The following is a 27873-nucleotide window of genomic DNA, read 5'->3' as shown; positions in this document are numbered from 1 at the left end:
AATGATAGAAATACACACGCACGTGGGGTGCCAGCCGATGTTGTTCACTTGCAAAGTTGCTCATGTACAAGTGTAGCGATTGACAGCCGGTATACAGGTATACCATATAACCAGGCTGCACAGTAGCATTTTCCAATGCTGTGAAAATGTTTGAACCAAATTCAGCCATTGTCAATTTACCATTTTCTCCAGGCAAAGTTGTAAATGAACTTGTTGATGGCCAGAGTTCTTATTTCTGCTCCGTCAAAGTTGGACTTGAAGAGGCCTGACTTTAGCAGATGTGCTAAAACAGATGTGGGACTCTGTTTGCTTACTAAGTTACTGATATACTTAATGGGTTTAGGTCGCGCACTAATAACACAATCCTCACCAGCCCTCACTTCATCTAGTTTTGCTTCTCTAGTCTTCCAGTTCTTCTCCAATTATCCTTCTTAAACAAGCAGGCAAGTTTAAAATGAAATTACATTTATTTGTTGTGGGGACTTTATATTTAAAAAAAAACATGTCTTTTTTTTTATAAGTAAAAAGTGTAAATATAGTTCTAAATACATGTACCTTCTCTGCGTGCTTGCACTTTCCCCCTCTTGTGTTGTTGTTCATACGAGCTGTGTGGCACTTTAGTTTCCTTTAGTTTCAGTTATCATACCGTAACAGTGAAATCGTAAAAGTCACCTTTCCACCTGGGACTGGCATCCTCAGGATCCAGCAGGTTGTCGCGTGTGACCTGTTGGTGAGTGTGAGGAATGTAATACGCATCTTGATAAAACACAACCAACATCTGATTGTCGCCTCAGGAAAATATGGCTACCGCTGTTTGGATGTGTGAGCGAGTTTAAACAATTAACAAGCCAAGCAGCCTGCTGGTCCTGCGATAGCACCATGAAAATGGACTTTGCTTCTGCTCCAGTCAGTCAATGTCACATGCTTATTTCTGGAGTCCGTGCAGTGTTGTGTGACGCGCCTGTGGGACGCCTTTCCCTCCACTAAATACTCTTTTATGAAACCCATCAAGAGAAATGGTCTCATCTCATCTTCCCCTCAGCTCTGACTCAGTAAATCAGGCTGTAATTTCCCAGAGAAGCATCATCTGTGCACGGCAACATAATTGCTGTTTGTGTTGCGTCATACCAGTTGTTATTGCAAAGCAGCTGTGGTCTTGACCTCATGTGAAGCTTTATCCAGCCCCCAACTGACTGTCATCTGCAGAGAACCTGGGATGCAAATGCTCTGTTTATATATAGCCCGTCTTCCATCCTGCTATTCCCTAATGCCATCCCAGTGGCTAAATGGAAAATGTAGACCGGTGCGGCTCTCATTCACACATGTGGATTGTTCCGCATCACCACTGTCCTTTTTGTTGAAGCCTGTGCTGGTGTGTTTGTCTCACATCCGACTGTAGGGGGTTGATTGACTGGCACTTATTAATTTCTCTGCCTGTTTTTCCACAGCATGTGTCCGAGGAGGAAGCCGCTGTCATGGGATAGCCATGCTATATCTCCATGACAGCGATGTCACTCAGCCCTCTCTGCAGTGACCCCATGCTCAGAACAGAATGCTGGGAAATAACAAGCCCTTTTATCCCGGCCAGGATGACAAAGATGCGGAGGATGAGGAGGAGGAAGAGGAGCAAAACGGAAAAGAGGAAGGTGGACCTGACCGAGAGAATGGAGGGTTAGAAGGTCAAGGGAAGGATATGGTCGGTGGACGACAATCCTGGGAAGGCAAAGGCGGTGAGGGGGTGAGAGCTGCGGCCCTGGTGGCTGGTAGACAGAGAGTGGAGCGGCTCCAGAGGCCCCCGAACCTGATTAACCGTGGTGTCACGTTCATGTCCAATCAAGCGCATCCACCGAGCAATAAGCCACAGCAGCACATCAATGCAGCCAACCAGCAGGCTCATGTAGGATCCAGCGCTCTGCTGAAGAGGCGAGCTCAGATGGAGCGCAGCATGACCACGGCCACCACTCTGGAGGAAGCCTTCTTCACCATGATGGTGTTCCGCATCGGCATTCCTGACATCAATCAAACAGTAGGTGAAAGAGTTGGAGCTTGTCTGACACTAAAAAACTATCGAGTAACCCCTGATGTTGCCCCTGACTGAAATAAAATAATCATCATCATCATCATAGTCATTCATAAATATCAATCAACCAATATAAAATTTGATATTATGTTCACAAGACACACTTCTTCTTCTTTCGGCTTCTCCCTTCAGGGGTCGCCACAGTGGATCAACTTCCTCCATCTCACCCTGTCCTCTGCTTCCTCTTCTCTCAAACCTACAAACCTCACGTCCTCCTTCACCACCTCCATCAATCTCCTCTCTGACCTTCCTCTCCACCTTCTGCCTGGCAGTTCCAACCTCAACATCTTCCTACCAATGCAGTGGCTCTCTCTCCACTGTACATGTCCAAACCATCTCCATCTAGCCTCTCTGACTTTGTCTCCTCAACACCTGACATGACCTGTCCCTCTGATCTACTGCTTCCTGATCCTATCCATCCTGCTCACTCCCAGAAAGAACCTCAGCATCTTCATCTCTGCTACCTCTAGCTCTGCCTCCTGTCTTTTCCTCAGTGCCACTGTTTCCAAACCATACAACATTGCTGGCCTCACCACCCTTTTGTACACCTTCCCTTTCATCCTTGCCGACACCCTTTTGTCACGCATGACACTTTTGTCCAATGATTCCATCCTGCCTGCACCCGCTTCTTCACCTCTTTCTCACAATCGCCCTGGACAGTTGAGCCTAAATCCTTAAAACCCCCCACCTCCTTTATCTCTGCATCAACACACGTTCACCATATATAACTGGGCTGAGAGCTTTCAGTACATTGACGCTTCCTGTCAGAAATAATACATCTTTTCTCTCATCCCGTCAATGAAAAATTACTTTAACTGCATAATTATCTGTTTGATATTCTAAAGTGCACCGCATACTTTTCTGCAGCAGCACGTCACATCTGCTGCAAATTAGTAACTGATAGGAACCCAGGGGAACCAGAGGCAAATGTTCTTGAGTGAAAAATGTATCTTTTTGGTGGATGTTTCCATCTCCACTGACTCGTGACAAAAGCATCTCGACTCCATCTGAGGATGTTTCCGAACAGCCTGTCAGTGTTTTCCTCAGGGTCACACAGGGCCATAATTAGTTTTCAAACCTTAAGCCTTGTTGATGTCTCACCTGAAGCTGCTGCTTCCTGTTCCACCAATGTTGTCAGGTGAGAATCAACAAAGTCACAGAGGCGCAAACACGCACACAGACATCCATCTGAGCCTGGCCAACCACCAGGTGAGAAAGTGTTCATTTGCCTGACCTCTCCCATCTCTGTTCGATTTTTCAACTCCCTGAACATCCCGACTGCTCCACATGTCATGCTAATCTGCCCTAAATGAAACAGTAATTGCTAATTATCTAATAGGTTTTTAATGAGTTTGGGGAGAGCAAGGGATGTGACTGCTGCCGAAAAGGGAAGAAATATGTGGAAATATGTGGAGCTAGCAATCACGTTCATACCTCTGATGCACTCCAGAGCCAACAAACTCACAAGTCAAACTTAATATTCCAATAATGTCAGCAGCCAACTCAAGGCCAGCTGGACAACTTTGGTCAGATGGGTCATATTACGCAGCGCATTGGGTGGAAATCAAATTGAAGAAGTAATTTAAAGTGCTAGAAAAAGAAGGTCACCGACACATGACCTTCAAGCTCTGCCCGTGGACAGGCTAGCAAGCTAGCAACTGGGGCTAGTACTTTCGTGTTTACATTCATTATGGAAAACAAAAATCCAAAAGGCTGAGTTTTTGCCGTTTGATTTAACGCTTTAGTAAATCAGTGGACGCCATTTCTGACTGACATGGACTCACATGACCACACACTTCCCTTCCAGGATACCCACTCACACACAAGCCTATCTTGCGACTGACCTCCCAGGGGCCACACCAACATATTGCTGCAGCAACGGTACCTGCTCCCACTAATGAACAGTGGCTGCAGACTTGGTCACACTATCAAATAGAACAAGCCAGCGCTGACTGCACAGGCTCTCAGGCCAGAGTTGGGTGGGATGGGGAGGCTCAGAGAGAGGGGAGAGGTGACCTGGAAATGTGCTGAGGTGTGCAGTATTATCTCCATTCTCTGCACTGGAACAATGGGGAAAGATGCTTAGCTCTGATCCTCTCTTCTTATTGTTGAAGTTCGATCCCTGGTCAGACCTGCTGTGAGACAATTACAACAGAATGCTTTTGTTGCATGTGAGAATTGCTGGTTATTCACTGTAAAATGATCTATCTATCTATCTATCTATCTATCTATCTATCTATCTATCTATCTGTCTGTCTGTCTGTCTGTCTGTCTGTCTGTCTGTCTGTCTGTCTGTCCGTCCGTCCGTCCGTCCGTCCGTCCGTCCGTCCGTCCGTCCATCATCCGTCCGTCCATCCATCCATCCATCCATCCATCTATCTATCTATCTATCTATCTATCTATCTATCTGACTGTCTGTCTGTCTTTCTGTCCGTCCATCCATCCATCCATCCATCCATCTATCTATCTATCTATCTATCTATCTATCTATCTATCTATCTGACTGTCTGTCTGTCTTTCTGTCCGTCCATCCATCCATCCATCCATCCATCCATTCATCCATCCATCTATCTGTCTATCTATCTATCTATCTATCTATCTATCTATCCATCTATCTATCTATCTATCCTACTATCCATACATACATACATACTGGATCACTGATCCTCCTTTCTCTGTCCCTCAGAGATGTCTCCAGTTTGACCAGGACTGCACGGTGTGGAACGCGAAGCAGCAGATCATCTGCTCCCTAACCGAGTCATTATGGGATGCCTACAACTACGGCTTGTTCCAGCCAGCTGGAGAGGGCCGGGACGCCAAATTTCTGGAGGAAGAGAGGCCCTTGAGAGATTACTCACAACCTTTTGAGAAGGGCGTGCCATATCTGGAGGTAATTTGCCAACCTCATAACTTTGTTAGTTTATAACTGCTGCGCCATGTTGCCTCCACCGGTCCATAAGGGTTGGCTGAATCATACACTCCCAGGTTTCATTTATATTAATGCTCTGTCAAGGCAAAAGACACACCTTAATGTCTGAAATTTGCAGGAAAGTAATTGCATTTTGTCTTGGATCGATTTCCACTTTTGGTTTCAATTCATTATAAACTGCTGCTTGCAAATTGTGTTATTTCCCCACTCTCCGAACGTCAATAAACATGATCATGTGCAGGATTGTATAATAGCGCCATCTTGTGGTCGGTGTTTGTAGTCGTGAGGGGACATGGTGAAACTCAAGTTGCTGAAGACAGAGCTTTTTTTCAAGTTACACACACGCACACACGTTCGTATGGCGAATGGAAAACACCAGACGACAAAGAATTGAATATAATTTCTATCTATAAAACGATGAGCCGGTCATTTGAAGAGAATAAAAAATAATTGAATAAAACTCTAAAGTAATATAGCACACACTGAAAAATATACATATGTAAATGAGATATAGGATTTTTGTTTCATTTAGTTTAAATGATATATTATGTTAATAGGGAGCCTTAAGTCACGCCCATCTTTCGAGAGTCTCAAAGCAAACAAACAATATCAAGTGGAATCCACACAGCGCTAAAAAGTTATTTTGTGGTCTAGCTCGAAATATATCAGCTATTTTCCATCTTTGATAGTTCAGTACCTTCAGCATCTGCCTTAGCTGTCGGAGCCTGCTGTGACGTAATACATGCGACATTTGATTTGTAGACCAAATAATTACGTATTTTCACAAGCAAATAAATCGTATCGAAACTTACACCGTTATTTGCCATTTAAAATAAGGTACAGCATATGTGTGATCCAGGGCATGAGTCACCAGAAAATAATTTTATCTCCCCATAAACTTCCATTCATTCTTTCCGAGTTTCGGGCCCATGGGCCGACCGGAAGGGGTGGAGACTTAGGCTCCCTATTTGTCACAACTTCCGGTGTCACCATAGCAACATAGCTGCTGATATTTTTGCATATCTCTAATTATTATTATTATTATTATTATTATTATTATTATTATTATTATTATTGAATAGAACTAGGGACAAGAAGACAAACATGAGAACATGTTCATACATATCATCATACTGCTTGGACTTTTCTAGGGGGCGCTAAAGCACAACCGAGGCATTTTTGTGGCAGAACCTTTGACCTAATACTTGGCTTTTCTCCAGAGAGTTTACATTCTTCAGGGCTCATATAAGTCTGTGAGTTATACGAGCCAGCACCTAAATATAAGTCACATAGCTCAATTCATCCGCACATGGATGCAAGTATTTATAGCGAGAGCGTGACCATGGAGATTTGTGGTTGTCAATACCACACTTTTTTGTTGCAAGGAATTAATCATTCTTCAGCAGAAAATACTTTGTTCTGATTTCTCTACACACTGCTTCACGCTCCTGCTCCTCCACAGCAGGTCCGGGTTCTGTCCTGCTGCTGCTGCTGCGCAAGCTTCAACCTTCCAGAAAGTTTTGTCAAAATATAGACAGACCACCGCCATGTTGCGACGGCGTGAAGCCTAAACCCTCATCTCAGTTTACTCATCAGCCGAAACATATTTCTACGTGACTCATGGCGGGATATTTTAAGTCTTTGTTGAGCACTCCACTCAGAAAGAGACATAAGGTACATAATGTTCCTGTGTTTGTTTAATAATATTTGGGAAAACTTGAATAAAATGCAAAAAATCTGAAAGCTGAATAAATACTTATGAAGTTCTGAATGGGAGAAAAACTAAAAAAAAAAAAAACCTTTTTAAACCTTTTCACTTTTCAAAAACCGTATTTTCTGTTGTTTAGTTCCATCTGCAAGTCCAGATGGCAATATTCTGGACTCAGCGCTTAAAATATGTCTGACTTGTTCATGTTGACTGCTATTTAAATATGTTTAATCTTGCAGTCAGATGTTGCAATAAGAGTTTCTGACCCTTCTTTTTTTCTGTCTTCATCAGTTTAGATACAAAACTCGAGTTTATAAACAAACAAATTTGGACGAAAAAGCCCTTGCGAAGCTCAGCACAAAGGTAAGTGCTGGGTTTGGTGTTGCTGCTGATGATAGTAAATGAAATTCCTCTTTCATTTACCCCTCCTCTCAGACAAATCTGAAGAAGTTCTTGGATTACGTTCAGACTGGTGCTGTTGAGAAACTTATAAAAGTCCTTGATAAAGGTCTCGATCCAAATTTCCATGACCCAGACAGTGGAGGTGAGTCTGTTACTTACCTGTGTCAACTATCATTGTGATGAATTAGGGGCCTTTTTTTCCAGATTTTTTTTCTATCATGACAAACAAATAAGTAAATCATGACCATTGACCATCTTACTGACACTTCACAGAGACACCCCTTTCTGTGGCTGCACAGTCCAGCGTCTCGGGTGATTGCATCAAGGTTCTGGTCCAAGGTGGCGCTCATATTGACTTCAGAAGCAAAGATGGCCTGACTGCTGTCCACAAAGCTGTGCGCGTTCACAACCATAGTGCTCTACTGGTACGTGTATTTAAGTGAGTCAAGGGCTGGTGAAACATGCAGATGACAAATCATTCACTTTGTCATACGTCAACTAATCCATAGAACCATTATTACTTTCGCCAAGGAGGTTATGGCCTTGGTTAGTGTTCAAAATAACTAAGGGATATTGGATGGATTTGGGTGAAAGTTTCAGGAAATATGTGAAATGGAACAACAAACAAATTCAATATTGAATTTTTGGAATGGTCTGGCTCACTGTCTCACTGTCACTACCTTTTTTTTCCGGGGGGGGGGGTGTCTTTATTGGTGGAGGTTTGCACTCTCTGAGTACCTTTCCTGTTTTGTCATATAACTAAGACCGAGGGTCAAACTTACTAGCTGGAGGAAGGATCATGAGATGCAATGTGTAATAGTTTGTCCATAAGGCTGCAGTATTAGCTTTCCCGACCATCTTTCCCATTTGCAGGCGTTATTTGCTTTGGGTGCCTCTCCCAACTACAAAGACCGCTGTGGTCTGACCCCGCTGTACCACACCGTGCTGACAGGTGGCGATACTTCCTGCTGTGAGACCCTGCTGTATTACAGGGCAAAGCTCGGGACCAGGGATGAGAATGGCTGGGATGAATCCCATCAGGTACCACTGATGAAGTTTGGCCGTGGACATTGGTCACTGGTTTCCTTTCATATTTTTGTGTTTAACATCACCGTGGCTCACTTCATTTGTCTTCTGAAATACTTCCTGCCCTTGAGGTTGATGTCATGTCTGGTCGTGTCATTGTTCTCTGTTGGCCTTCATGCACCTCTTCTCTCCACTCTCTCCATAGCCAAGGGATGAAGAGGAGTTTGGAATGGAAGAAATACATAAGGTACCACCCAACTCGCCTTCCACCTTTGGAGTGATGCTGTAGTTTCATGTTTGCACCATAGTCTAAAAATATGAGGAAACCTTTCCGACTGGTGTTTTCTTTCTTAATGCGCTCTGACCTCTTCTGCGTGGAAAATATCTTTGCGTCTGAGTCTCCCTCTCCCTTTATTTCTCCAAAAGCGTCTAACGATTATTTCGCTATGTTTCTTTCTTAACATAAAAGGCCTGTCAGAATGGCTTCGCCCAGCATTTGGAGCATCTATTGTTCTATGGCGCAGACGTCACATCGCAGAATGCCTCAGGGAATACTGCGCTTCACATTTCTGCTCTGTACAACAAAGCAAGTACAAACTGAATGAATGAAGTTCAAGACATTGTCATAAAGTAGCCAGATTAAAGGCATTTTCTTCTCTGACCCCCCAGGAGAGTTGTGTTCGTGTTCTTCTGTACAGAGGAGCAAATAAGGAGGCAAAGAACAAACATGGCCAGACACCCTTTCAGGTAATGTTTTACGATAAGCCGTGTTTCAGTTGATGGTCACTCAGTCATGCAAAGTATTAACAAGAGGATTTGTGTCTACAACTGCTGAGCGTTAATGGGACAATCACGACGATCCACTCCGCAGTATTATTATTATATCATATTGCGCTGGACTATTGGGAAATCACTACTTCACATGAAATGCAATAAGTGTGTTCCACTTTGTGAGTTCATATGATATTTTATATTTTTATATATATTATATATTTTTATGTCTGTGCAGTTAATTGTGTTGGGAAACAATACAAGGTTCGTTCTTATTTCCTCCCCCATGTCGCAGAATGACAAATCGCAGTATATAAATTCATCAACGATAGTGACACAGTTTAGTTTAGAACTACCAGTATTTCCATGATTTTTTTTCAACTCCAGAAATGTTGCTATAGAAATGCTAATGTTACTCTCAATGTAAACACAGAAACCATTGTGGAAAGTGTATTCTTCTCCACCAAACACAGAACAGTTTTGCTTGCTAATGGCATCCATTAAAAAAAACACAGTTTTAAATGACCTAAAATTATGGAACATAATTACTCAACTAGTGCTGCTACACTAATATAGTTATGTTTTCCCAAGGTTGATGACCTCTATGGAAGCATACAAGGTTTAATTATAGGTGCCCAGTCTTTAGTATCAATGGTAATAGTTTTTGAAAGACGACACATAAAAAGGCCATGTTCTCAAATCTCACATTAGCACCGTGAATGTTTTCCGGATGAAGGACTGTTGTTGCCATGGAAACTTTAATCACTTTCAGTCTCACAACTTATATAATGCCCTTGCAAGAACCTTGTAATTTCCTTGGATGATAGGATGGTTACTGTGGTGTCATAAGAAAAGTGTTTCTCATCATGTTGTCCTCCTACATATATTGGAGCCGAAGCATATATTTCTATGAGAAGCTAAAATGCATGTGGTGCTCGCATTAATCCTCTCGTCGTTGCAGTTGGCAGTAATGTCTGGCCACTTCGAACTCGGGGAAATCATCAAAAACCACAAAGATTCAGATATCGGTGAGTCTCAGTATCGGCGCTGAACTGTCCATATGTTTGTTGGCTGATTTTTCTTTCAAATAACTCCGCAATTCATTCCGTCACTACCAACTTCCCTTCCCTTCTCGTCGTCACGCTCAATATTTAGTGCCATTTTTGGAATCGCCAAAGTATGTTCCGATGCGAAAAGCGAGCGCCTACACGTTGCCTCTTCCGTCGCTCCCGTCCTCCCACCCTCTTCTGCGTGCTAACAGTGATAACAGCATGACCCAGTCAGACCCCATGGCACTGCCCAACAAGCCTTCCACAAATCCCAAGCAGGGTCAGGTACTGAAGTGCCCATTTTAAATAGAGCTTTCTGGTGAGTTCCTTCTTCTCTCAAATTCGGTTTGTTCCTTTAGGGTCAACGTAGAGCCTCCATTGGCATGAGAAGCTCCAGCAGCCCCCGAAATCGTAGTCGTTCCCCATCAAGAGGGAGAGGGGGCCAGAGTGACACCGAAGAGAGGCACCGGCAGCCGCGAGGGCGACAAGGGTAAAACCCATCATGACTCTGTTCTTAAATATGCAATATTTAGAGTCCAAATTTGAATACAAACCCTGTGTTTATTCAAGTGATGTTCTTGTCTTCAGTTAGCTAAATTGGTATCATTATTAAATCATTGAAAGATTTGAATGGCTAAATAGTTTGAATTCTCCTAGCAAGTTTGCATTTGCAGCAGACTTATCTTGTCATTTGATTTGGAGATGTAAGCCACGTTTCCCTATACAAAATCATTGCTTTCATATCAACGTAACAGGTGTATTTGTTGATATTGATGACCAGTTGGTGTACAAATTTCACCCCCCTCAGTCCAGTCTAACCCCGACTTCATCTCCAGCGACGGACCGGTCAGTTGAGTTTGAACCCCTTATTTTAAATGAATGAAATTAACGTTCACACTACAATTGAGGGAATATGATTTAATATACTGCAGAGAGGTTTTCAGAAGATGGACGGAGAGCCCACGCATCGCACTGTGTGCTAATGGCCAGTGGCAGTCGACTCAATATTAATGTGATGATGCAAGGATTTATTTAGTTTTGTCCAGTTTTAATCTCATTCTGTGTTTTTTTTTTGTTGACATTGATACTAGCAGTGTTGGAAAATGACATATTTTAACTAGTGCTGTCAGTCCATAAAAAAAAAAAACAACCTAATTAATAACATGATTTTGTAATTAATTAATCGAATTAATCGCATTTTTATGTCATATCCGCTAAAGGTCTCCTGATAAAGAAGAGTTCTAGGATATTAAAAAATTGTAGTGCTTGACTAATCAATTGAGTACAGTAAGAAGAGAAGATTTGATTGGTGAACTGTGGTTCATAAATGAAATCCAAAAGTAAAGGTCAAGCACATCCGCAACCCAGTTAGGCCAGGTGCATTATTCAAAAATGTAAAATAAATACAGCAATACAGTTAAATAAATAAAATAAGGCTGTTTTCAAAAATGTAATACAAATACAGTTAAATAAATAAAATTCTGAAATAAAATAAGGCTGTCTCAGATAGGCACTTAAGCGCAATATAGCAATTAAAAAATGAGTAGTAGAAGTATAACACGCCTCTAAATGAGGCAAAATGAAGAACTGTTGATACTCATAATTAATTACGTGAAAATTTTTAACGCATTACATTGCGGCGTAATTAATTAATGGAATTCACGCGTTAAAATAAACCCTAATTGAAACTGTCAAGAATTTCAAACAAACAAAACCATAAATATCATTTGTATACGTCTGTGTCTGTATAATGCAGCCACACAAAAACACAAAAAAGATTTTTCCATCAATTTTCATGATAATATTTGAGATTTATGTCTGAAAGGGTTTTTTTTCTGCCACTGTAGGTTTTGTCTGAGATGCCGTGCATTTCTGTTTGTTGCGGGTTTATTTGGTGACTCTTTGATGTCGCCTAACAAGCTGAGTGGTGCCTCACTCCTTTAGACGCATTTCAGTGATTCACACCAGCTCTTCGTCATTCATTGCCTTCACTCCAGAGCGACCTCGGCGAGCAAGGCTGGAGGTCAAATGAAGCGCATGTACAGCGCCGTGCCAGGGCGACTGTACGTGGCCAGCCGTGCTCACGCCGCCGCTGGCGAGAGGGAGCTGTCGCTCAGCAAAGGTGACAAAGTTAAAGGTGAGGGAAGACATTTCCAGCCAGCAATTGAAGAGAATTCTTCTGTCTTCAGGACGGTGTTGTGGGAAGGTTAAAATTGTTTCATGAGTTATCATTTTGTCTGGAGAGATACAGCATTGAAGTGTTTCAAAGGATAGCCAAACATTATGACCATATCATGAGGGAATTTCATTATTTCTTGCTAAATGTGCGGCTTTTTCAGGGAACGATCAGTCCACAGTGGTATCTGCTCCAATTTCTTTTGGGTCACACATTAGATGAGGGAACATTTATTACCCTAGATAAACTACTATCTGATCATTATGTAGTGTTGACTGGTGTCTTGTTCAGACAAACGAGATTTTACCCTGGAATAGTCACAAAGGTTCACTCTAAATATCACCATAATTACCAAGTGTTAACCGTAAATAAACAGGTGGGGTTTGTTTTATTAATAGTTAATATGTGTTGTCCAATCTAAAGCGCTACCATTCTTCAGTATGATTCAGTTATTCTGCTCTTGATTTTACCCCAGTGAGACATGCTGTCTGTATGACTTCTGATGGATCATTTGGTTCACTCACTGAATTATCAGGCTCTAATTGGATTCAGGCTGAAAGCAACAGTCACTGGAAATTTTGTATTTGAGAGTTGCTTTACTCTGAACCACAAACTGAGTCATCGACCAACATTTTATACGAGTCAGTGAAGATTCAACAATTCAGCACACAATAAGCTATAAAATACTACATTTTACAGCAAACACAAAAACAACAGTTAATGTTCTAGTTATTGTTGTCTCATATTGATAAATAAGTTGTATTGACTTCTAAATACGCATGTGTTCTGAATTTCAGTAAGCTTAAACTTTCTTTCCAAACAAGTTTTGCACGAGTACTTGCATTTGAGTACTTACTGATACCAAGTACTCCATTACGCCATTAAACTATATGTTGAAAATAGTAACTCTATATGAGTTACTATTTTTCCATATATATATATTGTTATTTGAACAACATTCCTCAGTATGTTTTTCTTGTATATGGGTGACGGTCACAAGATTCACAGCCATACAAACACAAAATCTACAAAATTGGCATAAACTGCATGCTGCCATAAAGTGGTATCGGCTTCATGGTATCGGTGGCCATTCTACGAGTGCGGGTAAGTATACTCAAACCCTGTATTGGACACGGTATCAGAGCATCCCATCAAAAAAAAAGTTACAAAAGGATAAAAAACGCTATACAGTATAAAAGCGCTATACTTAAGCAGAAGAGCCTGTAGTTTGTAGTGCAATAATGTAATCATTCATGGAAAAATGTTATTTAATATGAATATTTCTGTTTTAAAAAATTGAAAAGCATAAATCTTATCCACGCATTTTTATCAAGCTACTTGTTGAACTGTGTTCCTCTCTAAATTCAGTGTTAAGCGTTGGAGAGGGGGGATACTGGGAGGGAACTGTCAACGGTCGCACTGGCTGGTTTCCATCGGACTGTGTGGAAGAAGTGGCTTCCCACGGAAATCGATCAGGTAGGACAGAAAGTATTTTCAACTCACAAATCCTGGAAGCAAAGTGCATTTTTGCTAATATAAACATGCTGTAAGTTCAAAAGTTACGTACAATGAAAGCATTAATGTGGCATCGGACATTTTAGATAATGGTTACTGACAGAACATATGATGGAAGGAGGAAGCGCTGGAATATGGGTTGCCTACAGCCTCCAGCAAGAATGATCCTTTACGTCAGTGAAACAGCAGCACGTCGCAGCCACGTCTACCAGCTGGCCATTTTGCTGTCGAACACGTCTGTTACAAGCTGCATGATTTACACTAATGTGACACAGAGGAAACAAGGCCAAGAGCCATGTAGAACACATTCCATACTGCAATTACACTGCATGTATTTTTGTGTGGGAGTAGCACTTGCATAAAGATGGTGTCCCGGGAGATTTAAAAAAAACAAAAAAAACATGTTTTCATTTGTTCTTCTCAGACGCACGGACCGAGAAAGCAAGAAGGAAGCTGTTCCGCAACGTTACCGTCGGAGCTTATGATGGCACAGATGGTCCCAGGTGAGAGTTAGCGCCGATGTAGTGAGCCAGCCATGGGAAGTTGGAAAAATATGCCGTCATATGCCTTCATGCAGATGAATGTTCATAAAATTTTAATCGCAGTTTTGCTGTAATTCATTTAACGCAAAATAACTAGGTTAATACGAGAATTGGCAAACAAATTTAGACAGACTGTGATAAACAATTTTAGCAAAATTTGTTTTTAAAATTTTTACAAATTGGTAATAATTGCCTGACTGAAAGTTGTAACATCTTTTAGGGTCAGATTAGTGCCATCATGACTGTAAGATTTCAGTCATTCTAATAAAATAAGCCTGTGTGTGAAACTTTCAGGAAATGTGTGAAGGAACAAATTCAATTTTAGCTGTGATCGGATTCTTTTTTAGCCACCAATTCTGGTGTTCAAGATATACACACTTTCAAAAGGCCTCCATACTCTCCGTGGTCTACGGTCTGGAGTTGGTGCTCTCATCACAGTGGCCCGGGTTCGATACCCAGTCAGGGACTTAAGTTTTGGTTGTTATAGGATTCTTTACTGGTGGTTGGAGCTCTCGCAGTGCTTTTCTAGTCTTGGCTATCACTTAAAAGCTTTCGACTGTGACCATTGTTAAGTGGGCGACAAAGACCACCTGACATCTTTTCTATCGTGATGGAGTTACAAATTGAATGCTATTGCTCCTTTTAATGTCAGAATTCATTGTAGCATTAAATATATTCCTTATGTGTTTAATGATAGCATATGAGAAATGTGTTATTATTGTGTTATTAAATACTTATTGTGGGTAACTGATGGACCATAGACACTGAGACACTTCCATTTCCATGACGAATTTTAAACTGGTTTATTGACCACTTTTGAGGACAGAGGACAGTTTTGCGGTTGATGCTAGCAAGACCAGAACTGTCCTCGACATTGTCACTGAACTTAAAGTTTTAGATACTAACTGAAACAATTTCAGTTAACTTCAGGTATCTAATTGGAATTGTTGACACTTGTTGGTCATTTATTCCAGTGCTGAGATTGCTGTGTACCGGAACCCTGTACTTAGAAACGTTTAACTACACAGTCCTGAAAAGCTCTTTTGTTCTATAAAGTACAGATAATAGACATAAAGCAAATCGAGCACTTTCTGGTTTATAACAGTGGTAGCAGTAGTGACAGTATTTCAGCCGTCGATAGATCATTAAATCTCCTCATGAAGCAGTGGTGGTGAAAGATTTCCACATCACTGACCTACTGTTCAGTCAGTGAGGTGGAAAACAACTTTCCGTCTTGTGTCCTTGGATTGAAAAGAACAAACAATTGCATCACTTTTTCCTCTCTTTGTGCGTTCATGTGTGCCTTCTCCACGCTGCTGGTTCCACAGCCATTGTGTTGCGTGAAGTCACCTGTCATCCAAGGATAGAGCTAATATGTCGCTTGGCTCCACCAGAACATGCTCTTTTATTCTCTCGTTCTTCTGGTGTTTGAAGTGTTTCACTGCTGTGTGTGTGAGACGATTGACCGCCGCCGTTTATCCTGATGCAGCACATGCGAGTTTGAGAGTCTTTGTGCGTCTGTAATTTAGTCTGACTTCAAGCTGATGAGTCATTTGCTGGATTGACTTTGGGCATGTTGCTCGTATGAAGGACTGACCAGTCAGCCCTCGAGGTTTCTGCTGAGGACAACCTCGAAAAACAACGGAATGCAGCAGTGTACTGATGCGACACTACCTGTGTGGGGCTAGGCTTCTCTGCATTTTGGGTTCATTCCCCCTCAATTAGCAAGGAAGGTAATCCGGCGCGTGGTCCCTCACTGCAGTCCCTTATTTGGAGTAAATGTCAGGAGAGATGGCGGGAGGAGAGAGCTTTGCTTGTGTGTGGCTTCAGAGAGCAAGGAAAGTTGGCAGCTGCGTGAGTCTGTGTGATTTAACTCAGGCTGGGAATCAGCTGCTGGTGAATCTGCCAGGCACCAGTGGAGGATGTGGACGCACGCTCGGTCTCGCCAATGATCTGTCCCCCTCCCCCACATGTCCCTCCTACTAACTCAACTCCTGCATTAGAGCACCAGCCACATACATCACTATCGTAATGGTCGATTGTCTTCTTTTTCCCTCGCCATGTGTGCTTCCGTCACAGAGCCTTCCTCTTATGCGAAGGATGCGGGTGCAGACCTGCACGCTCCTCCTCCTCCTCTTCTTCTTCTCTCTCCCCCCCACTGTTTCGCTCACTTTCTTTCTCTCTCGCTCTTGCTCTCCCTCCCTGAGCGCTCGCTGGAAGACAGGGAGAAGGGAGGAGGTTAAGGAGAACACGCAAGCGAGAGGAGGGGGGGGACATGGAATTGGGGGTATGCGGAGAGAGGGATTTCTCTCTCTCCCTCTCCTCTTCGTGGCCATCACTGGGCCCCAGAAACAGGAGCGTGTGGTTCATTTACAGGTAGCGGCTGTTTCCTCATTCATTGGCTGGCTATGGATGTGAGGAGAGGACAATGGAGAGAGGGGAGAGGTAGATGATGCTTCTGAGCGGCCGAGCCTTTTTTTTTTATGACAGACTGTTACAATATGCATTTTTTACCGTGTGTGCGTGAGCATTTGTGGTTTGTGTCTGGTGAGCGTGTCAACATCAATTATATCTTTCATCATGTTGAAGGCGTGGAAGCGAACAAAGACTGCAGCATTTTGATTTCTGTTTTCTTCTGTGCGTCTGAGTGCAGTGTGTATATTTGGTGCGTGAGTGTGTGCATGAAACAGCAACACATATTGATGCATTTCACTCAGACAGTGTGGGAGTATTTCATTTTCTTTGGGTCATGGTTTTTGCGCTGGTTTTCGTTCCCATTCACCTGGTCGTCTTAGTTGTGAACGTGTCGCATGGAATGTTTTAAGTGTTTGTGTGTAATTCCGACCGACTCGAGGATGGAAGTGGCAGGAGGAGTGTGCTGTGTCACTTCCATTGCAAAATGCTGCACATTTCTGCGTCGGGCGTGTGTTTGCATGTATTTCTTATTCATGTTTATGCCGATCCTCGTGGTGTAATAAAGATGTCGTTCTCTGATTTGAATATGAGTGTGTTGAGAATCATGCGTATCACGTCACCCATTCTGTTTCATTGACATCCATGAACTGCTTCGCTGTAGAAAGCCCCACATAGACATTGTGTCTGCTGCAGCTTTTGGCTGTGAGAGGGTTAAAAAGCAGTTGTTAGTCACTAGTATTGAGAGTACATGCGCAGGTGACTCAGGACACATCAAGTGTAGTGGGCTTCAAGCTCCTCTGCTGCCTGCTCAGAGACAGCAAGCTAGAGAGAGAGGGGACAAGAGCCAGCTTCCACTAGCAACTAGACCAGAAGGATCAATAAGCTGATCGATAAGCTCCACAGTAAATCAGGTGTGTAACTACCAACCGGCTCAACTCAACTCACAACTGTGGCCAAGTTACAACGCAGATATTATTAAGTGGCCGGTGGAGCCGTCCTCCCACTCCATGCTACTTTGATCCGGAGAGGAGAAAAGCATGATGGAGGACAGGGTGAGAGAAAAAGAAATGAGGTGTGAGGAGCAGATGGAGAGAAGGCGGCAATGCGTTGGCGAAACAGTAACATTGACGGAGAACACACAAGAGATGGACCTCATTTGGGGAAACTGCGGATCGTCTGTTCAGTGCTAAAGTTTTCGGCTTGGTTGCGAAGTCTAGCTCTTTTGCTCCAGTGTGTTGACGCACATAAGCACAGGCCAGTGTGTATATATTTCTTTAAAGTACAGTTGCATTTGTCTTTGAAACTCTTAAATTAAGTTTTGCTGAGGTATGCTTTTAAATAAGTTCACGATTCTGGCGCAAAAGTCGATGACTGTGTGACGTTATGGACTGGACATTGTTTCCGGTCTCACTTTAAATGAAAGGTGATGCATGAAGATATTGAATGTAGCAAAGTGTAATAAATCAACAACAGATAATATTAAACCCGCCGTGCTCCTGGCTGCTGTATTTTATAGCTTATCTTGTAGTATTCCTCAGGGTTCAGCCTGGATTTCATAGACTGCTGACAGCTGACAGCTCTGAATATTTAAAAACGTATTTCCGTGGAACAGACTCAAGACACAAGTGATCTCAATGTGCTTTCGATTCTGAAGACCTGGTTTTGAAATCAAATGTGGATTGAGGCGTCAGTTCTGGGGGTAGAGGCCCTCGCTGAAAAATGAGAGTCAGAGTAGAAAGAGATGGAAGCACAGAGCTTGTGGGAAGAGCAAGCTGTGTGAGGATACAGCAAACAATCCCATCTTGTCCAGCTCACACAACCCTCTCTGAGCTGGGATTTATCTGTAATGTCTTTTCTTCCATGTATTTCAATGATACTGTCATCATTCATTGGCATTTCAATGCAAACTGATGTTTCGATCTTAGGTGAAAAATGAACGGGCCTTATGATGTATTTTTGTGCTCAGCAATCAAATCTCGCATGCTGACATTGAGTGACTTTGAATCTAAATAAAAATTTTAAATGTTTGTGTTTAACAATTTATGTTGAAATGAAGCTTACAAAATGGCCACCCCGCTGAAAACACTCTGGTTTACGTAAAGTGAGCAACAATGACTATAAAAATGGATGTGACTCCATGGGTTTCAGCTGATGTAAAATGTCACTCAAAAGAGCACTTTGTCAGCATGTCAATCACGGACGCGTTCAGAGCAGCTAAAACAAACCCGTCAATAAGAACAATATTAAACAACATCAAGTCCACAAACACATAATTTCATTCTGTTTACAAAAAAATCAATAAGACTTTGTTTCCATCTATTACCATAAAGTGCATTGGGATGCACTGACTTGTGACATAGCCAGAGGTGCAACTCTATAAACAAGCACGGAAGCCAGAAAGTTGCGAGCAATATCAGTGAAGGTTGCAGCAATTTGTCTGCATTTTTTGAGAAGAAGAGCTGGTTCATGCAAACAAAGAACTTGTTTTCATTCAAACCAGCACTTACGTTCTAGAAGCTATGATTCACTCTGAAATTCTGAAGTCAGTTATATTTTGACGTTGGTCGGCTCCATTTCAGTGAAGGGTTATATAATAAATACTGGTGGGACTTTAATGAGTTAATTAATTACAAGATTATTACATATTAACAAAAATATATTTAATTTAATTGAACAGTTTGCTCTCCAGACAACAGGGAACCTTTGTAAGTGCAGGAGTTCCTGGTCCACTGATCACACTGATGCACAAGACACGTGGCAGCTAGGATGAGAACAACAACAACAAACATGGAGGAATCCCTGAACAAAAGCAAACAAAAGCATCTGTTTGCTTTTGTTCAGGGAGGTTTTTCACTACACAATGGCCAGGGTTTCCACTGAATGTACTTGAAATTCTTATACAATTGAAATTCTTGTTCAAATATCATCAAGACATTAAAAGAGCTTTAGTTTAAATAAGGGGATATAAAAACTTGAATATAGCTACCATCGTGATTTATTGTGCCATATAATACTTGTGGGTGAAGAACAGCACTTGCTCTTTTCAAGGCGTGTTTTGACTCTGCTGCTTCTTTGCATTGCCTCGATGATATGTTCCTGTTTACACTTGAAAATTGTGGTTTATTGCAGTTGGTTTCAGAACCTGATTGACACAAACTCTCAGGCTGAGAGGTTCTTGCACAGCAGCGAAATGATTACTTTGATTATGATTACAGTTTGCCACTTCTCCCTCATTCTTAAACGTACATTCCCATTTCTTCTGGCAATTTTCATCTTTGGCAGGGAACAGGCTTTCATGCTCAGTGGCACCATTACAACATCCAGCTGCCATTCAGTGGTTCTGCATCTCTTCTCCGACACTGAAGCTGAAGAGTTTGTTTACCTCCACCGACTGGCTCTTGTGACGTCATCGACGCATGTTTGCACTGAATTTCAATGCACTTTTAGACTTATTTAGCCTCCTAATTCAACAGAACCGATAAATGTAGACGATATATGATCATGGCTTTCTCCATATTTATGCACAATTCCAGAGCATTGTCGTAACTCTTTAACTCACGCATCAGCTCGGGAAGACTTGGTTGATGCATTTCAATTCATTTACTCAAAAGCAAACTGTATTTATCGGTGTTAAAGAGAGTGGCAAAATTCTGACTAAAACATAATGTACTGGCTCGGATTATTTTTAATTGACTCGGAAATGGATGAACATTGTTCTTTTACATTCCTGTATATTTTTACCAAGGTGGCATCTCATCTCTCTAAGACTATAGACAACTCTTAAAACATAGTATGGCTAGTTTAACACATGTATCCAAAATATAGGAGTTGAGGTACATTCATCGCTTGGATGAGAAGCAATTTCGTGGTGCAGAAAAACCGCATTATGTAAGAGCACTTTGTCAGCATGTCAACATAACATTCTAGCTGAAAACCCTCCCTTGAAATGACTCCATCAGAGGTTTCACTCATTCATCGGAGATTTATTAACACAGATATCATCCAAAGTCAATGGCAAAGACATGGCAATGTTACTGTGCTATTTTGAGCACACACATCTTTTGTCCTGAATAAAAATGCAGGGCATATCTGCTGCATTCCTCTGCTATGCTCCTGTCCTCAGTCATCATTATTTTAAACGACTTTATCTCCCTTGCTTCCCGATATGGACCAAGTTGACCTGGTTGCAGCCTCCTTTTATCCTCGTCACGATTCCCATTTTTCTTGCCTACATTTACCTGGAATGTGTGTGTTAACTGCAGTGCATTTCTAGTGTGTTTACAAAGTGTTGATCACTGAAACAAAAGTGATTGTGTTGTCTTCTGTGAGGCCTCAAGCCTTGAATAGAAAACAGCGTGGACTGACATGAGTTAGAAAGTCAGAAGTGAGTCATGTGATACTGCTGTGTGCGGCAGCATGACATCCATGTCCTGGATGTGGATGAGTGGTTGTAAATCTGCCCAAGCGAAACAATCAGAGATGCTATGGAGGAAAAGTCACTTGAAGGGCCAGCTGGTGCTCTGCTCCGGCACACTTTAATAAGGCGGCATCATTTTCCCTGGACGTGTGGAGGGGGAAGGATCTGTTGGTGGAGACAGATCAGAGACTTCTGCTCCAATATAGTTTAAGTGCCTCCAGTGTTGCTGTGACACAGAGCATAAACCACCACAGTGACTAAAGCAGCTGGATACAATGCACTTCAAGCTTCACGCTCATGCTCACACGCTTGTCATTGTTTTACATGAATTTCATTTGATTCCTTGGTTACACTTGGCAAACACAAATTAACCTTTAGTAAACAAATAACTTCATTATCTACTATTGCTAATCCGTAAATATGGGTTTGTTTTGGCAACCATTCCAGGGTCAGGCTAGTTGTGAATAATGACTGGTTAATACGGTGCTAATTCATATGTGAATTAGTCGTTTTATTTATGGTAATCTAATATGTTCCCTTACTGAAATGTAACCAATTCTTTCCATTTCACATTCAACCCCATCTCCTGCTGCAGTGTGATTTCATAATGTGATGCTGCAAAGTGTTTTTCAAAAACACTCTTTGCATGTCAGTCAGACTTTTTTCTGTGTGTTAGTCACCGATTGCCGATTCAAATTTGTCTCACTGTTTTTGTCTCACTCTCCCACACTCATGTGCCTGCGCTCCCCCTAACTCTCTACAAGTGACTACATCATTAAGGAGAAGACAGTGCTCCTGCAGAAGAAAGACAATGAAGGCTTCGGCTTTGTGCTTCGGGGAGCCAAAGGTGAGACGCCTTCCGTTTTCTCTATTACTGAGTCGACCTGATCTTTGTCCACTTATGCCAATATTTTTGCCTCCTTAGCTCAGACTCCCATAGAGGAGTTCACACCCACGCCAGCCTTCCCGGCACTGCAGTACCTGGAGTCCGTCGATGAAGGCGGTGTGGCGTGGAGAGCCGGGCTAAGGATGGGGGACTTCCTCATCGAGGTTTGGACGACAGAACAGTGTCATGCAGCGGATAACAAAAACGTTACCAGCACGGTTATTGAACTAACAGGCAGACAGAGTATCTTCACTATGAAATAGTGCTTGTACATGTGGAAGTCAGTGATCCATCTAATTTATGTCCATTTACGGCAGGAATCACACCACTGCTAGTCGCTTTTGCAGAGGACTTTGAACTGATGGTTGACATTTCTCTGTGTTCCAGGTGAATGGGCAGAATGTGGTGAAGGTCGGGCACCGGCAGGTGGTCAACATGATCCGACAGGGTGGCAACAGCCTTATGGTAAAAGTAGTTATGGTTGCCAGGAACCCTGAGCTGGAGGACACTGCTCGGAAGAAACGTAAGCTTTATGGTGTGACGCTTCACTCTGTTTGTGATCCTGGTACAGTGTTGTTGTCAGTAGCAACGGAATACTTTGTAAGGAAGTACTTAACTGCATTTGGCTGGATTGTCTTGGCAGCCACCGGGCAGAGCAAGAGACTGACTCCTCCTGCCTTAGCCCTGCGCTCCAAATCAATGACGTCAGAGCTGGAAGACATGGGTAAGAAGTTGAAAGGGACTGAACTCAAAGGAAGAGAAATGAAGCTGGAGCAGCCGCAGGGCATGTGTGTCAGGGGCTGTGTTATGAGGCCCCTAAGTGTGCGGTCCACAAAGAAACGTTGGTCATGCGATCATGCAGTCATGAGAGGTCTTGTGTTGTTATGGTTGTGCTTTTTGTCAGCAGTCACAATTACAGAAGAATCTGTAAGTGTAGGTATATGTTATACATCACTCTGGTAACAAACCCACATTGTACTCTAGCTGAGAGCGAATAGCATGTTAGAGATAATTTTACATTTGATATAACCAATGAAGGTGAATCGGATCATTTCCTGAGCTTCTTTTGCCTCAATAACATTCTCTCTCTGCTTTACATTTTGTCGCTGCTTGCAGTGGAGAAAGGTGGGCCAAAGATGTGTGTTGACATCAATGTAGTTACCGCCCCTGCTATCATCCAATTGCCCATGACTGCATTCACACCATCACATGTGTCTGAGTATGAATTTCATCCTTCATCTACATTTAAGAATCTCGCGACTCAGCAGTTGGACTCACTCCTTGTTTCCACTTCTCATCCACACGGCAGCCACCTCTCCATGGAAAAAGAAAACAGGTGAGCATTCGCCTTCATATCTCTGTCAGCCCTCCACCTTCCATTAATATTCAGTGTCGTCATTTTACTGTTAATCTCTTTTTCTTTTTAAAGAATACGAGTCCTCCCAGGTTCCAGACAAGAAGAGGACGGTCTATCAGATGGCATTAAGTACTAAAATACTTTTATGGCCAATGTCTCATTAGCTCTGAGCTGAAGAGAGACCCGCTCCTGATTTTGTCACACTATAATTCTACTGTCCTCGTTGCTGTAGATAAACTTGATGAAATTCTGGCTGCTGCCCATCATACCATAACACCCGACAACCAGAACCAGAGGGGCCATGGGGGCAAGAGGGACAGAAGCAAGAGTATTGTTCCAAGTGTCTCCACTGAGGTACACACAAGCTTGTACTTGTACTTGTATTCTTGGCTGATTTTGGCGACAAATTGCAGTAATGTAGAGAACAAAAACACTCTACCTCCCTGCTGACTATTAGAGTTCATTGTGTGCTCCTGTAACTCGATGGTGAGGTGACCAGTCCCTGTCTGGGTGACCATGTACCTTCTCTATTGACACATAAAGAGAGGTGATGCTTCAATGTAAGATAAACATTTGACAGATACTCTTTAGTGGACGGATTATACCTGCACTGTTTGCCAAACAAATCTGCTTGTTGAACATATATGGACATGGAAGTGACGGGTGTCTGCATAAGCTATTGAGATTCAAAAAGGAGCGTGGTTGCTCACTGTTATTGCATGTGGGTGTGTTCGGCTGCCCTTGCTGCACAGTGCAGAACATGATCGACAATGGACCACCCACACAACATAATTTGCTTGGGTATGAGTCAGCTTGTGTCCATTCATTAATGCTCCGTTAAATGATACGGAAAATGGTGTTTTACAATATGTCTGTCCTAGGTTATGTTAACTGAACTGCAATTCATTTATTCTCAAGAGGAAATTATACACCTGTTAAGATGTGTCACTAGATATAAACCTCGCTGTGAGGCCTTTCTTTACTCCCCAAGTCATGCTGGGAAGAATGATCAAGTTCAGAATTACAATATGCATTTGTTCTGCAGGATGAAATGTTATCTGCTGCTGCTGAATTCCCAATGTTGTTCCTTTTCTTTCCTTTATCTCAACATCAAAAGTCAAACTACGAGCTGCAGTCAACAGTGAACGCAGGCCAGCAAGTATTTACCTACAACCAGGCTGTTTTCCAGCCAGGACACGGTCCCCAGCATGCAGTTATGATGCGGCAAAAGTCAATTGGTAACAATATTGCTTTAAAAATGTTTTGTCTTTTTGGTCTCAGACATGAATTATGTCTTTTTCCGTACTCAGGTGTTACAGAGGAGGAGAGGCAGTATCTTCACCCGCCGGCAATGAAGCTGGCACGTAGTCTGTCAGTACCAGGACCAGAGGAAATTCCACCACCCCCGAACACATCTGCTCCAGATCCACCTTTGTCAACAGGCAGAGGATCTGCTATGCCTCTTTCACCTCAGGCTCATTACCAGCTCCATTCCCAACCTGGGCCTCCTTCACAGTCAGGATGGGAAAGAGGAGCTCATAGTGGCCTAAACCAACAGGCCATGGTACCCACACTCCGAAGACAATCAGATGGCCTAAGAGAACAGGAGGCGCCTCGAAGAGGTGGCGGGAAGATGGGTGGGTTGAGGAGAGGCTACAGCAGTGCTACTCCACCAACAAGCGCTAAGCCAAAGGCACAACAAGTTCAATCACAAAATCAACATATGCCCCCACAAGAGCAGGGTGGAAGCACCGGGAGAGGTTCAACAAGGAGGGGGCGAGGTGCTCTCATCAAGCAGTCCAAAGTAGAAGATGGATCTCGACAGTATAGAGGGAAAGGAGCAGCTCCCAAGGAAAAGAGCTCCATTCCTATTCCCACCATTATTGTCAAAGCACCGTCCACGAGCAGCAGTGGGCGCAGCAGCCAGGGCAGCAGCATCGAGGCTGAGGTTTCGCAGGATGTAGAGGAAAGCCCAGCCGACCAAAGCCAAGACAGCCAAACCAGTTTACCCTCACCCCTGACCCCAGTGCCACCTCTGTCCACAAGCTCTCTCACTACATCAACGGCTACCACCTCAGTTCAGTCACTGCATAATGATAATAACTTGGAATACACATCAACTTTTGAGACAGCGAGCAGAGTAGGAGGGGCACGCCGGGAAAGGGAACGTTTCCGGGATATGAGAAGAAAAAGTGCTTCTTTCTATTTGTCATCTGAGGAGGACATGCAAGCAGAAGCAGGAGGAGGAGCGCCGTTGCAGAGCTCACATATTGAAGTACCCACCCCACGACTCAGGCCTTCAAAGTCCATAGATGAGGGAATGTTCTCTGGGGATAATTATGTCCATTATTCCAGCAGCATGCCACCAGCTTTCGGCCTGCCAGAGTACTCTTCTCCTGTCCTTAGTCAGGATGGACAACCAAAGTCCGCACCATCAATGTACGGATCCCAAACAGCTACTACCTTTATTCACCCACTGACAGGGAAGGTCCTGGACCCCTCATCGCCACTTGGCCTTGCACTGGCTGCACGAGAGAGGGCTTTAAAAGATGATCGTAGGACACGAAGAGAAGACAGGCAGTTTGGACGACAGCTGTCCACTGTGGGAGCATTTCCCACTCCCGTACAAACTCCCACTCCGTCACTGTTTGCAACTCCAACACAATCAACTTACACTTCACCTGTCTCCCTTCACTTGAGTTCGCCGACTACGACAACATCGCCCGCATCTCTAAGCAGGCCACAGTCACCAAGAATACTACGCTTGGGAGGTAGTGAGAGGGAAAAAGAGGGAGGCTCAAGGGAGGGTCTTAGGGTTCGTTTCTCAGAGGATCGAAGCAGCCAGCATTCAATGCAGTATTACCCACAAAGCCCCAAGGAAAGAGAAATGGAGAGCTATGATAGCAGAGCTGCCCCACCCATACTTCCGCCCCCACCTCCCACTCAGCCTGCCCCTCGCAGACCCTCCTTCCTGCAGATGGACTGCACAAGCAACAATAGTTACATCCCGCAGTACTCTGTGCCTACAGCACCAACACAGACGCATGACACGATGGTGGAATCCGGAAGTGGGCCAGGAGGTTTAGGGTTGATGGTCCTCCCTCCACCTGCTCCATCAATAGATGTGGACGAAGAATTTGTCTTTGCCGATCCACTGCCGCCGCCTTTACAATTTGCCAATGGTAAAAGGGAGCGAGCAAAGGGGTTTCCCCAGCAGTACCAACTAAATCAGCAACCTAGTGGTCCCCCTCATCCACCTCCAATTCCTTCTTCGAAGCCTGCCATTGCTACCCAACCCTCACCGCAGGGTGGAGACTCAGCAGCCTCAAGTCTTACCTCCTATGACAGTGAGGTGGCTAACCTCACGCAGTCTCCTCTGTCTCCTTCATACCCATCTGCTCAAATATATCACTCTTCTTCATCAACCAACACCACATCTGCTACAATGTTAGCTGCCACTTCATTGCACAGACCTCAACCCATGGCCCAATCTCATCCTTATTACACTAACCCTAGTGAACCTTTGGGTCGTGCCCCTAGCCCAGCCCAGGAAAAAGGAACAGCAGCCTTAACCACCGCTGTAACCTATACTACAACTACAGCGACAGCCACTTTAGCTGCTACAGCCACGAAAACATCTCCCTCGTCCTCTGACTACAGTATAAGCATATCAGGGCCCAAAACTAGTATCAGCTCGGGGGCCAGGGCCAACCATACTCACCACCCTGCTGTTGCACCTAAAAGTGGAGAGTGGCAAGACGCTGTGATTGATTCAGGGATCGAGGAACTTGATAGTCACAGCAGTAGTGACCACCATCTAGAAATGTTTGGATTAAGAGGAGGACACATAACTGAGAGTCAAGTTGGAGGAAAAGGAGAAGACCATCATGACTCTTGCTACTCTGGTGGCCAGAGTTTTGAGATGCGTGGTGACAAACATGGAAGCCCAGCTTTCCCAAAACCAAATCAGAATAAGGATGGATTACAGTCTGTCGCACTCAGAAGGCAAAACAGCACCAATCCTGCTCCATTACAACTGCACAGGCTAAACAACCCAGACGATACAGGGCCTGAGGGGGCAGATGAACGGAAAAGGCGGCAGCACCGATCTGAAATAGATGATAGCTTTAGTGCCAGCCTGGCTGCGTACATGGAGAGGCCAATAGATCCTCGACTCGCCAGCACAGGAGAAATTGGAGCTCATGAACAGATCCAGAGGGGAGGTGCGTTTGACGGCCGCAGACTTCATTCACCTTATTCTGGAATGAAGACCAACATCATAACAGAGTTGAGTTCGAGGTTGCAGCAGATGAGTGGCATGAAGAGCATGGATGACTGGACCTGTCCACCTAAGTCACCTACAATGAACAGGTGTGTTTACTGCTTGCTATTTGCTTTCATTGCTGTTGACAGAGCAGCATAGTGGGGCAAATGTCATTTGAACCGGTTTGTTCTACCAATCTATGCCGTCTACTGAAGTAACACGATGAATTCAGTTAATGCTTATTTCGCCGACATTCCAGAGTAAAAACATCACTGTAACTGAAAGTAGCAATAAACCCAGGGTTTACTTGGTGGAATAATGTAAACATGTTGTGAT

General features: G+C 43.4%; 1 protein-coding gene across 1 annotated transcript in view; it reads left to right on the top strand.

The window, feature by feature from the left end:
* The first annotated feature begins 1508 nt into the window (after window positions 1–1508).
* LOC128758491 (SH3 and multiple ankyrin repeat domains protein 1-like) overlaps window positions 1509–27873 on the top strand; it is a 30895-nt gene continuing 4530 nt past the window's right edge. The window contains 26 exon segments of the mRNA XM_053864469.1: window positions 1509–1538; window positions 1541–2026; window positions 4767–4970; window positions 7009–7080; window positions 7153–7261; window positions 7393–7544; window positions 7993–8160; window positions 8351–8392; window positions 8615–8731; window positions 8815–8892; window positions 9878–9944; window positions 10072–10250; window positions 10325–10455; window positions 11963–12102; window positions 13510–13617; window positions 14081–14159; window positions 21795–21877; window positions 21956–22080; window positions 22304–22439; window positions 22560–22640; window positions 23033–23041; window positions 23226–23252; window positions 23346–23402; window positions 23506–23627; window positions 24391–24511; window positions 24584–27644. Coding sequence (XP_053720444.1) covers window positions 1509–1538; window positions 1541–2026; window positions 4767–4970; window positions 7009–7080; window positions 7153–7261; window positions 7393–7544; window positions 7993–8160; window positions 8351–8392; window positions 8615–8731; window positions 8815–8892; window positions 9878–9944; window positions 10072–10250; window positions 10325–10455; window positions 11963–12102; window positions 13510–13617; window positions 14081–14159; window positions 21795–21877; window positions 21956–22080; window positions 22304–22439; window positions 22560–22640; window positions 23033–23041; window positions 23226–23252; window positions 23346–23402; window positions 23506–23627; window positions 24391–24511; window positions 24584–27644 — 5984 coding nt within the window.

This window comes from Synchiropus splendidus, chromosome 5 (genome assembly GCF_027744825.2).
Source record: "Synchiropus splendidus isolate RoL2022-P1 chromosome 5, RoL_Sspl_1.0, whole genome shotgun sequence".
Classification (NCBI taxonomy): Eukaryota; Metazoa; Chordata; class Actinopteri; order Syngnathiformes; family Callionymidae; genus Synchiropus; species Synchiropus splendidus.
The sequence above is the reverse complement of the archived record's forward strand: the minus strand, read 5'-3'. Positions and strand labels throughout refer to the sequence as shown.